Genomic DNA, 12,565 nt, shown 5'->3' on the forward strand with positions numbered 1-12,565 from the left:
TAGCATTACTGCTCTTGGCATTCTAAACATGCAAAACAGGCGTGGTTCTAAAGTGAATGCCGAACGCCGCATAACGAGGAAGCAGAAGTCCGGGAAAAAAAAGTAGTTTACTGAAAATACTATCCGCTCCTGTGACGAGAGAGAAATACGCTGCAATGATTATTTTGTGGTCGACTTCTTAACTTGCGCCTTCAACTGGAACTAGGCTGAGAACCGGGAAGCTCTCAAAATTTGTTGGAAATTACAGACCGCAGTTTTCTCGAGGACTGCCCTATGGGTGAAACAGTTGGGGGTGATAAATGCCCCTGCCTGCTTAGCCTGCTGGACAGGTGTTATGGCAAGCGTCACGCAAGCGAAGTCCAACCTGACGAGACGGAGAACGGTGAAGCGGTGCGGCAGCCGCCGAGTACACCCCGACTCAAGCCACCGCCGGTACCCGCGTCCAAGGGAGAAACTCCGGACAGAGACATGTACACGGCTCTCTGGACGTTTCACGCTAGAGCTGAAGAGGAATTATCGTTTGAAATGGGTGACCGGTTTAAGATACTGAGTCGTACAGGTGAATGGTGGAATGCAGCGAAGGTGACTCCCAATGGGCAAATTGTGGGCACGGGATTTGTGCCCTATAATTACCTCGCTAGAGGGGAGACTGCAGAAGCGCAGCCGTAAGTACTAGGACAAATTCATTTGTGGACACTTCTGAATAGGGGCCAAATGCTTTGTAACTAGTTACTGTAAATAGTTTTTAGCGCATAATGCATTCTCTGTTCAGATTCTCTATTAGTACACGTTGTTTTTTTGAAATCCCACTTTTTTTTATTAAGCGATTGATTCAAAGACAGGTGTCTAATGATAGGTTCAGTACAGGCAAACAGTGTTTAACAGTAGTAAAGAATGGCGTTGGGATTCGTTGTAGATTTTTGGGCATTTCTATATCGTATGAATGGACAACGATAATTTCTTTTTTAAGGTTTAATGTTGCTATATATTGCTATAGTGAGTTATTTAACGATAAGAATGCCATAATGATTAGTAAATCAAATCTCGAATGCAACCTGCTTTTGATGATTAGTGATAAAACCAGCAGGAAGGTATGAGTGGTATTTTGCTAAACTGAATGACCTAATAAAATTCTTCTGCTTTAATAACCCGCTACTTCCTTTTCCACGTGAACTTTAAAACTGCTTCAGCTTATGTAAAGGTAAACAACAACAAAAAAAAAATTCGCTTCCATGAATAAAGGTTGTCTCACCTTAGAGCTTCACTAGTAACGCGTAAACTGTTTCAAGGTAACTTTAGTTTTTTTGGTTAAAATAATACCCGGAAACTGAAGCCGTAAAGATATTTTAGCAGTATGTTAAATGCATTAAGCAAATACAAATAGGCTATTTATTTACAGTGTCGATATTTTCTATGGTAATGATGATTCATTAATACATGTACAGTAATAATTGTAGAACTATTTTGGATTTATATAAATTCTATAATTTTAGATTTACAGTTTATTTAAAAGGAGTAGTATTCGAGGTCTTTTTTTTTTGCAGAAACCATATACATTTCATAGACATGAAAAGCAAGCCCTTATTTGGAAAACGTGACCAAAGTGAAAAGATTACTTTTAAATTAGTGTATCCAATTTTGTTTACCAGCATACTCACCCTTACTTCAAATAGCCAATCAACGAGGCAACCTAACACTAATTGATGACTCTCTTCTGATATCACGACATATCTAACACCTCTCTTGCAAAATAAAGTGGTTGGATGAAGTTTTTATAACTAATCTAGGAGACGTGAAAAGTGAATGAAAACTGACACTGCTTTCCTAATGACAAAAGAGCCTAATAACTGAACGAAACTAATGGGGAATTTCAGGTGACGAACGGGAAAGAGAATATTACGTTACATATACAAGTGAAACTAGACCCATTCACAGTGCTGTTAGTAATTTATATCATAGGCTAAATTACGCTTAAATGTTAAATTATTTTTTAACAATTCCCAGTTTGTATGTACTTCTTTCAAATCCAAACTGGAACTAAGGAAGTCTTGATCTAGTGCCGTAAATATATTTTGTCATTCATGCTGCTGTTCTGAATATAAAACTTGGGTTTCCTGGGTTATTGGACCATTGTCAACTAAACAAAAATAATGTATTTCAGAGGTATTTCGTAAATGGAATGTCTCCAAAAATTTAATATCTTCCATATATTTATAATCGTCTCCTTAAACTTGTTGATTTGTGAGACAGCCCTTTAAAAACTTAAATAAGTCCATTTATAATTCACATATCAAGAAACATAATCTGCTTGGTGCTTCCTATGATCTCTACAGGTGTTGAGATTAAGTTCTTAGTTCTTAGATGCACAATGGAATTTTCCATCTATTTATTATACGCAGTTCATACGATTATCATCACAGATTTAAAAAAAATGGACAAAATGTTAATCACATTCTTCATTTCAATACTATAACTAACAAAAATGTTTAAAGATACTTTGAGGGCGTTTTTCTTTTCATTGCTGTTGTTGTCGGTTAGCAATGGAATCCTAAGATTCACAATCAATAGGCACTGTCATTTCTAAACTTCTAATCTTTCTGAACCCAATGTGTCTTTCGGAGTATCACAAATCACTTTGAAAACCATGATTTCAGGTGGTACTTTGGGAAGATGAACCGGTTAGAGGCTGTGAACCACCTCCTCTCACCTGAAAATGGCAATGGAACATTCCTGGTGCGTCTCAGCGAGAGAGAGCATGTGGACTATGTCCTGTCTGGTGGGTCCTACTCATCTAGCAAAGACACGTGCTGAGCTCATTCATAGCACTTTATATTATCAGTTGACTGTTTGGGGAAAGGGGCCATAACACCAGGACTTGAAAGTGGATGCTTCCAGTTTTGTTAGCTATTGGTTTTCAATGGCATGGTATTCAGACATGGAGAAGATTCTGAACATACTGTATTCTCAGACGAATGAAATATCCTTGCCTTCCTATGCTCTTCAGTTATCTTTATCATGATGTAATTGGGGTAAAATTGCATTCATATGGGGACTAAATATTAATTGAAGCAAAGGGAAGGGGATTCAATTTTTAAAAGGCACTATAGGAGCACAGAGATGTGTAGATTGCAGGGAGACTGGTATTAAACACCATTTTTAAGTGCTTCTGAAGATTCATGTTTGCTTTGCTAAGTGGAAGCACTTGCTTAAGAAATCCTCAGCTGGAAATCATTTACCTGTAGTTGTAACTGCTAGTGAACTTTCCTTGTAATAAATGATTTTGTTTGGACTTGAATGATTTTAATGTTTTTTTGCACTGCCTGTCAGTTTGCTCAGCATAAGACAGGTTAGTGAAACGTATCAGTAATTTCAGTAATAGCAGTCTTGATTTTGTAGAACATACATTACTGTAGTTGTGGTACAAAAGCTGAAATCATTTAAAAGTTGCTTCTTGCCCACACTTACGTGCAATTAACTTTAGATTTCAGTCATTTTAAAAGTGATGACATTCCTGAACACCTCAGCTTAATTCATTCTTTAACACTTAATTCATTTGATATTTCAGTATCTTTACTTCTTTCGAGGGACCATATATTTCTGATGTATTATACTTCTCCTTTCTGGTTTCAGTAATATTTTTAAATAATTCAAAGGCTGAGGCAGGTGTGACACTGACTGTCAGACAGGAAGTGTAATTAACAGAGCAATGCCAGCCTGACACCTCATTGTGCAAATGCAATTCTCTTTTGTTGCATATAATCATTACAAAGTTTAGTCAACCACTCCCAATTTGCATGTGTAGACATACTGCAGTTCAATATGTAACCTTGTGTCTGCCATTAAATTCATGTTTTACATAATGAAATCTGCTTAGGTCTTTGATTACATACAAACATTTAACCACTTGCAATTGCAAATTATAAATTAGAAAATCCACAAGCAAGATATTTCTATCTGAGCCACACACACTGATTCCTCAGGCCAGAGCTTATCCTGTTTTTTAAGCACAAATCAATCAATTTGCATGTTAAATATTCCTGTGGTTAATACGTTATTTCCAAAAAATATTGGTAAACATACAATATATCATTAATGTCAAACATATGAAATGGATGAAAAGGTTTATTTTGAATGTTTGTATAACATACCTCCTATCCTGCACTTTTTAAAGGAGGATGTGGGCATGTTTAAAATACGGGATTCCTTCTAAGGAAAACACTATGTTGCAATTCAGGCATAGTCTTGTTTTCAAAATAAAAGTTAACAGGAAGGAAATTATTACCACATTTGGGACACTTCCTCAAATTTTGTTTTTATAGAATATGTACAGAAATTATCTGAAATTGGAACTTTCAACTGACATTAGGTGTTGTCTCCCAAGATTAATTGGAAGCTACTGTATGTGGTCCACTGTGATGAATAGGATTTCTAGTCTGGGTTAAGGATGAGGATTTATAATCTTCAATTTGTAATGTTCTCCACAGTTAAATCTGACAACAAAGTGAAACACTTCAAAATCTTGCAAAACGCAGAAGGGCTGTACTGTTTAAATGAGAGAAACAGCTTCACCACCCTGATGGGTCTCATTGACTACTACAAGACTCACTCCTTTTCCATCATAGAGAAACTGACAGAAGGATGCAGGAGAGTAAGTGCTGTTAGCCATGAGAACTGTGTGAGACAAGGAAGTGTTTTTTTATGCAAAATATCATTTGCGTGTAGTACAACAGTAGTGGTCATTTTATTTTGTGAAATTAGAGATCAGTCTAATTGTTGTTCTGGAGATTTTACACTGTTTTCTTGGGTACTTTTCAAATATGTGCATGCACAGGCTTTATATGAATCTCATCTAAACGTGGTGTGTACGATCATGAAGCCTGGATAAACGGAACTCGATTAGTGTCACTTTGACAATGATGGCTTTAGTCTTTAAGGATAAAATGACCTTCAGGAACTTCTAGGCACTCTATAGGATGTGTTTTTGGTAGGGGCAATTTAGAAAATCATTTTTAAAATAATTTAATTTTGCTTATCCTTTACATGAATATATCTATTTCTCTGCAGTTTTTGTGGACTTTAACATTATTAAATACATAATCAACAGCTTTTTGAGTGACTTTGGGTTACCCCATCCAGACTGTAGAGCCTGTAACATAATGCTCATTCTCCCAACAGAAAGAACCTAAACCACAGGATTTATCACACTCCACTGTAGACGAATGGGAGCTTCCTAAAGAAGAGTTTACACTCGGCAAATTGCTGGGAACTGGATATTTTGCGGATGTCTATGAAGGACTCTGGAAAAATCAAGTTAGAGTCGCAATAAAAGTCTTAAAAAATAAAGGTGAGGATTAACAGGGTTATGCATAGTGTATGATTCATGCCTCATGCGTTCATTGGGACTGGGGTTATTAAAGCAACAGTGCTGCTAGAGATGTGTGGGTGTGAGATGTCCTCACAGTCACCATCACCTCAATCTCCCCTGTATGATACAAGGGTTGAAGCAGCAAGAAAAAGTGATTCACAATTGCTGATTCCAAATTGGGTGGCTCTTACAAAAATAATTGCTGATTGCCATTTTTAAAAGTAAAACTAAACACCAGGAGCTTTGAGAGCACAAAATGGCCATTGTTTGAGTACTTAATTTCCTTCATAAACCTGGAGATTGGAGAATGCCCGTTGAAGTAATCAACATAATTGAGAACGTATAGGACACGCTGAAGAACCTGAGTAGTACTTACTTTGGTGTAAGGATAAGGCTTCAATCAATCCATTATTCATTTATGAAGCACGTGTTATTAAAATACGTCCCAGAGCACCATCATTCCAAAACACTGCGGCAGACATGATTCTTAAAGTTGTCATACCAAGCCTTTTTGTTTATGTTTACACAACAAAAGTATTTTGTGGTATGCAGTCTATCTGGTTTAACACTGTCTCCCACTGGGATTCAGCATGATTCTTTGAAACATATTTCAGGTGTATGTTTTGAGCTATATGTATTAAATTACATTGATCCATTTTTGTCTCAGAATCTACCATTAAACTTTTTAAGTTGTTTGTACATCTCAATCAAACCGAATGCTAGCTTTCCTGCATTATCAGAAGCTTAAAGTCTTTTCTACCAGAGCCCTATTGATACAGTCTTATTTTCCTCTGCTACAGAGAACATGAATTACAGAGAGTTCCAGTTAGAGACACAGATACTAAAGAAGCTTCGCCATAAACATCTTATCTCTCTTCTTGCAATTTGCACAACTGAAGACTCCTACTACATTGTCACCGAACTGATGGAAAAGGGGAACTTACTGAATTTTCTCAGAGGTTAGCACTTTTATTGTGTGGGTTTATGACTTTCATTTTCCTTTAAACCTTGTGAAATTGCTATTTACATTAGTTATTCACAGTACTAATACGGCATAAAGACAGTCTCTGAAATTGTTCCTTTTTTTCTGTCATCTGTAGGTACAGAAGGCAGGCGGTTGGATATGACCTCACTCTTAGACATGGCCTGTCAGGTTGCTGATGGGATGGCCCATCTGGAATCCCAGAAAAGCATCCACAGAGATCTGGCAGCACGGAACGTTTTAGTTGGAGACAATCTCATCTGCAAAGTGGCTGATTTTGGGTTGGCTCGGGTGACAAAGGTAGATGAATTAATGTTAATTCTAGTTAACAAAATAATAAAATCAAATAAAGTAAGAAAGGTTGCAAAGAGGGGGGCATTCTACCCATTGTGCGTATTGCAATTGGCAAACAATTACTCTGGAATATAAAAATATAGACGATGCATTAGGTCAATCTTGCAATCCAAGTTCTTCCAAGAAACCTGTTTGGAACAAATCTATTAAAACTGTTTACAGAGGTTCAACAGTTCTTTTTCTTTTTTAGCTGTTATACACATTTGCAAAACTGGCAAAACATGTAACTTGTAGGTACCTCTATCACAAGCAGTGTTTATAAGTACTGCTTGTGACACCTGAAGAAGGCTCCACAGCCAAAACTTTGTGTCTCTTTTCTTTTCCTTTCAGCATAGCATAAACCTTTACCTTTTCATTTATATTTACTGCAACATAATACAATATATTTGTATGCATACTGTATGCACAAAATTGTCTTTCAAAACTATTAAAAATAAAACCATTATATTCTACTCTAAGACAGTTTTTCAATAGAGCTCCCTCTGTTACAGTGAAAGTTTATATGCCGTTATTTGGTTAATTTCCTGTGTGAGCTTGGAATGCTTGAGAAATCACTCTGCACTTTGTCTATAGCATTTCCTTGTTGAAAGTCTAAGCTGACCAGCACAAATATCATTGGGCACATTTTCACTCTGTGCCTTAACTCTTATCTGCTCCACTGAAACCATATAATTTACTTTTCCAGCTGCGTTAAAACATTGGATTGCCATCTTGCTTTTTCAAAGGAGCTGACGTATTTAGCAACAATCTGATTGTTCTTCACGCAAACAACAACTGTACATTTAACCTTGCAAGAGTTTGGATTAATGACAAGAAAAAGAATTGCATTTTTAAAATCAGAGGTAGGGAAATCAGGCAATACAGGAAAATAAAGGGGCGCTGCTATTTTTCTTTTTCAGGAGCCTTTTTATATCTCTGAAGACAAGAAAATCCCCTACAAATGGTGTGCTCCAGAAGCAATCAGTCATGGGTGCTTTTCAACTAAATCAGACGTGTGGTCTTTCGGAGTTCTTCTGTATGAAATCCTCACCTATGGTGGAGTTCCATACCCAGGTACCTGCCATGCTCAACCTTGCTCTCTGTTCAATTGTACTTCTGCATCCCTGCATGTTCTTTTGCAACATTTTCATTCTCCAAACAGCAATGACATGTACACAAATCTCAAACCAACAGGATTCATCACATGATTGTCTTTCAAGAGACAATCAACTCTTGAGTTAAACTATTTTTTCTTTTAGCCACATAGGTAATGGTCCTTTTTCATTTTTGTGTTGATTCTGCTTATCACAACCACTAGGTTTTATCAAACTAACCCCTCACTGATGACTGGCACTGCCTGGTGTTACACAGTTGTGTGCAAACTGCAATTATCAGCTGCAGTTGGGTTCTCTTGCTCTGACACAGTATTACAGTGATAAAGTTAGAGATCTATTGTATAATTTCTAGAAAGGATGATCCAAGCCAATCTCAATTATTCAGAATTCTCAGTAGCAGCAAATATCTTCTTATTGGGATAAAAGGAAAAAGTGGTAAAACTTTAGAATTGGAGGGGCTTTAGTTATTCTGATATCTCTGAGCCCATATATGGGTTTAGCTGTGAGATTAAAGTTATTTTCTAATGTGCATTTTTTATATTCAAAGACAAGAACCCATGTTTTTCATAACAGAAACCTGTTTGACATGTCAGACTTCATCACCTCTAGTCTCTAACTGTAACCATTTTCATGTTGTTGTTTTATTTAGTTTATAACAACAATGAAGTTTACAAGCTTATAACCTCAGGATACCGGATGCCTTGCCCAGAAAACTGCCCTAAATCTGTTTACAACATCATGCTGTCCTGCTGGAGGGATTCTCCAGAAGACCGTCCACCCTTCCCATTCCTTAGGCAGCAGTTGGAAAAATTCAACAAATATGACATGGATTAGAAGGTACTTGCACCAGCCTGGACCTGCCACAGGAATGGATCTGACGTCTTGAGCAGATGGATTTCATTTGCCTGGAAAGGATCTCAACTTTCCAAGAGCATAAATCATAGGACTTTAAACTGGAGGAGGACGTACTTATTCATGACAGCTCTTGATTATCTTAAACTGTTCTCATGTGACCATCTGATCCACAACAAGGTGGTTTGGTATTCCCATCCCTAAGGATAAAGAAATAGTGATATAAGCCTTTCCACCTATATAAGCATTGTACACCATTTAAATTTAGATTTAGTTCATGTTTTTAATCTGTGGGTCCAGCAATCAGTAAGAAAGAAACTTTTTCCTAAGACCTGCATTAAACCTACAGATATTGGTCTTAATTATAGTCAGGATGAAGTACGTTTTGCTGAAGTACATTTTGGAAGATTCTTTATAAGGTAATCATGACCTTGTAAAAGGTACATCTTGTACAAGGGGAATTCAAATGCAATGTGTTCATCTTAAAGATGGCCCTGAAATGTCCACAATTACTTTGAAATGAAGTGTCTGCAGTTGTTGCATTTCAGGTCCATGAACTCCGGTAGGTAATGTTTTAAAGCATATATAAAATATCACAATAATGTATATAATATTGCCAATTTGGTGCTTATTCCAACTCAAAGTGTAAAATATGTCACTCTAATAAAGCTTTATTAATGTTTTAGGAGATAATGGTAAAAAACAGTGGAATTGACAGATTTGTACAAATGTATTATTACAGTTGACAGTATTATGAAAACATCTATACATTATGAAAACATACAGACTTTGTATAACCCTACTTCCATCAAATTTCAAAACCATTCTGGTTGCCTTTCTGTTGAAATTCAGTGAGTGGTATATTTATAAAAAGTGAGAAACAGTCAAAACCACAATTTCCATTGTAAAAAATCTGGCTTTTATGAAGGCACGTTGCTCCCTTAGGTTTGTCTTTGATCCCGGATGACTTTTGGGATCTGGGACAAATGTTGGTAGAGCTCTCTATGACAGGAAGGTCTTTTTGGGGTTTCACTGCTGCCTAAGGAGACACAGGAGTGCCTAAACTAGTTAATATTCTCGTTCAAAACGACTTCAGGTGTAAGCCATACCGTGCCTACGTTTATACAAAGTCATAAAAGCACAAATTGTTTCATACACTATATGATTTTACACACCCAGATCATGATTTTTCTGGTTCTGTTTGGTTCTTACAATTCATACATCATTATAAAGTAAGTGTGACTTTGACAATCAATAAATAATGCCTAATAAATCCTCCCAGTTTGTAACCTTTGTGTCTCTCTTTGCTATTTCAATAGTTGTCACGGAGCATTTGTATATTGTACATTTGTACATTCAGCTCACAATTTTTAGAGTAAAAGTGTATATTTTATTCAAAAGCCATAATGAGAAAACTATTAAAGGGGAAAATGTGATTCTGAATATGATCCAGTATATAACAAAGTTATGTAGTATATGCAGCAGGAAAAACACCTCAAACACAACTAAAAAACTGGTGGGCAGAATTAACATTCATCTGCGCACCTAAATTGAAGATTTGCATATTTTTGTTTAAACACTTTTAACTGTGGGGTCAATCTCTTGTGTTTTATTACAATTACAATTCCAGTTCTACTACTATTCGGTCTGGCTGATTTCAATTCCAGAAATGATTTGCAATTGAACTATCAATTCCATTGACTTAAAATCTATCTGTAATAATACGTAGTATGCAAGGGAGTTGTATGTCTTTACACTTACATGGAGTAGATCATTTGCAATCTGATGTGAAAAATCTATTTTGTGCCATGAGATCAAATATAGTATAGGTTTTTTCTTAACGTTTGTCAAACTAGAAGTCCTTCAGGGCCGCACATCTCCAAGACTGAACATGAGCATCACTGATCTAATTAATCTTCTGATCATGAACAGGGCTGTCTCAGTCTTCTTTGGGACGCTACAGTGTCTGCAGACTTTCACTTAAACTCATTTCCTAATGGACCTCATCAGTTCGTTATTGGCTTAATTGGACTAATTGAACGACTCCATGCGACAGGAGATTCAGACCTGTCATTAAAAAACACATGTATATTTGACATGAGCTGCACTAATGTTGTTTATCAAAAAGTTCTGTTTTCTATTACTACTAATTAGCTCAGTAGATGACCTGGCAAAACAGGCACACGGAATAGGCTGCTAAGTTTATAAAGGTTACTTATCAAGGTCATTGCCCTTTTCAGGAAAATGTATAAGGTGTAACATTTAACAACAGGTGTAGCATAACAACAGACTGTGCAACAATGAAATATGATCTGCATACAAAATAAAAAATGGGAGCACCTTTTCAAGGACAGGGATTGTACTCACCTAACAGGCTTCATAGCACCAGCATCAATATCACCTGTCTCCACCAGGGGGCATGCAGAGAATTCCGAGGCTGTAAAATCTCCAGCACGCCCGCTGATACAGCTTAGTCTGATCTCCATGGTTCCATTTGCATACATGTGTCACACATGTCAGTGTTCTACATTACAGATTTCGCAACACAGTTGTTTGAGTTGGCCGAGTAATGTTCTAAGTGCCTGTAATTAGCAATGTATGTCACCAAAGCACACCTCTGTTCTTATTCTATAGATATATCCACTATCCTGATCAGGAGGGGAAAGAAACGTGAAGGTTTCACAGACTGTGCAGGACAAACTATATGAAGAAATAGAGTCGTCTGCACTAACAGCAAGAACAGTATGGGTAAGAAGGGGTTCAATGACAAGCGTGGCCAGAAATAACCCCTTCGTTGATTAGAATAGAAAAGTATTTCTGGTTAGGCTAAGTCAGGGGAGTGAGAACATGGAGAAACCTACTGTATGAGAAGAATCTAAAAAGGTCTTGGCAGCACATCCTGAATAGGTTGCCAAAACTCGGGGGTTGTTCTGGGACTTTAGTTGCAAAGACTCGTGCTCCTGAAAGGCATCATTAATGAAGAAATGTACAGGAATATATTAGAAGGCAAGGAGCTGTAATGATGTGTCCAAAATTCAGATGCTTCTTTTTGTTCCTAAATAATTGCTTAAGGAGAACATCCATTCCGTCTGCTTGGGAAGGCTTTAACAAACCATTCTGCTATTTTTACAAATTACAGGAATGTATGCTACATTTAAATACATATCTATCTTCCACGCAAAAATTCATTTTCATGAATAAAAAAGTACGAAAAATAGAACTTTATCAAAGAACTACAGTTATAACAGCCTAGGAAAGACTAGGCTGCAAGGAAAACCTTCAAAAAGGACCAATGTCACTACAACAGCACAGCTTGTGATGCTGGATGAAAAGATTATTTTTGTCATAACTTGGCGTGTGTTTGTGTGTTTTTAACGGGAATGATTAATGTTGGGTCACTGAGGCAAGGATTCATATAACTCCTGTATAACTATCATTATTGGAAAATCTATAAAATGTTTATGAAGTGCAATGAAAAAAATGTGCTATTACATTTAACAGAAAACTTTTAGTTACCACTCATACACAATGACCTTTAGGTAACCAGAAGTAAGATGGCAAGTGACCATCCATTCATACGTCTGTGTTGAGAAGGTTTTTGGCATGCATTTATTTCTAAGCACTAAGTGACAAAGTTAACAGTTGAACAAAGCTGTCCTCTAGATTATTATAGTTCTGGAATCATATGGTGGCCTTGAATGACAATGTAAATCTTAATTTTAATTTATCTTAATCTTAATTTAGATTCTTAAAATACAAATTAGAGACCTGAAACCTTATACCCTTAAATTTACTTTTCATAGCACATTTATTATTAGCTTATTATGTAATGATAAATTATTCATTTATATAAAGAAAGGTATTTTGTACAAGCAGTTTATAAATTAAGTCAAATTATAACCTAAAGAATGTGAATAT

The 12,565-nt window shown here is 36.5% G+C and overlaps 1 protein-coding gene across 1 annotated transcript; it reads left to right on the forward strand.

The window, feature by feature from the left end:
• The first annotated feature begins 50 nt into the window (after window positions 1–50).
• ptk6a (PTK6 protein tyrosine kinase 6a) lies at window positions 51–9,936 on the forward strand. Its single transcript, XM_088937504.1, has 8 exons — window positions 51–665; window positions 2,655–2,776; window positions 4,485–4,648; window positions 5,176–5,344; window positions 6,166–6,324; window positions 6,466–6,647; window positions 7,601–7,754; window positions 8,445–9,936. The coding sequence occupies exons 1-8, from the start codon at window positions 274–276 to the stop codon at window positions 8,627–8,629; spliced, it is 1,527 nt and encodes a 508-aa protein (XP_088793630.1). The 5' UTR covers window positions 51–273; the 3' UTR covers window positions 8,630–9,936.
• The last annotated feature ends 2,629 nt before the right edge of the window (window positions 9,937–12,565 follow it).

This window comes from Atractosteus spatula, chromosome 19 (assembly GCF_055471065.1).
Source record: "Atractosteus spatula isolate fAtrSpa1 chromosome 19, fAtrSpa1.hap1, whole genome shotgun sequence".
Classification (NCBI taxonomy): Eukaryota; Metazoa; Chordata; class Actinopteri; order Semionotiformes; family Lepisosteidae; genus Atractosteus; species Atractosteus spatula.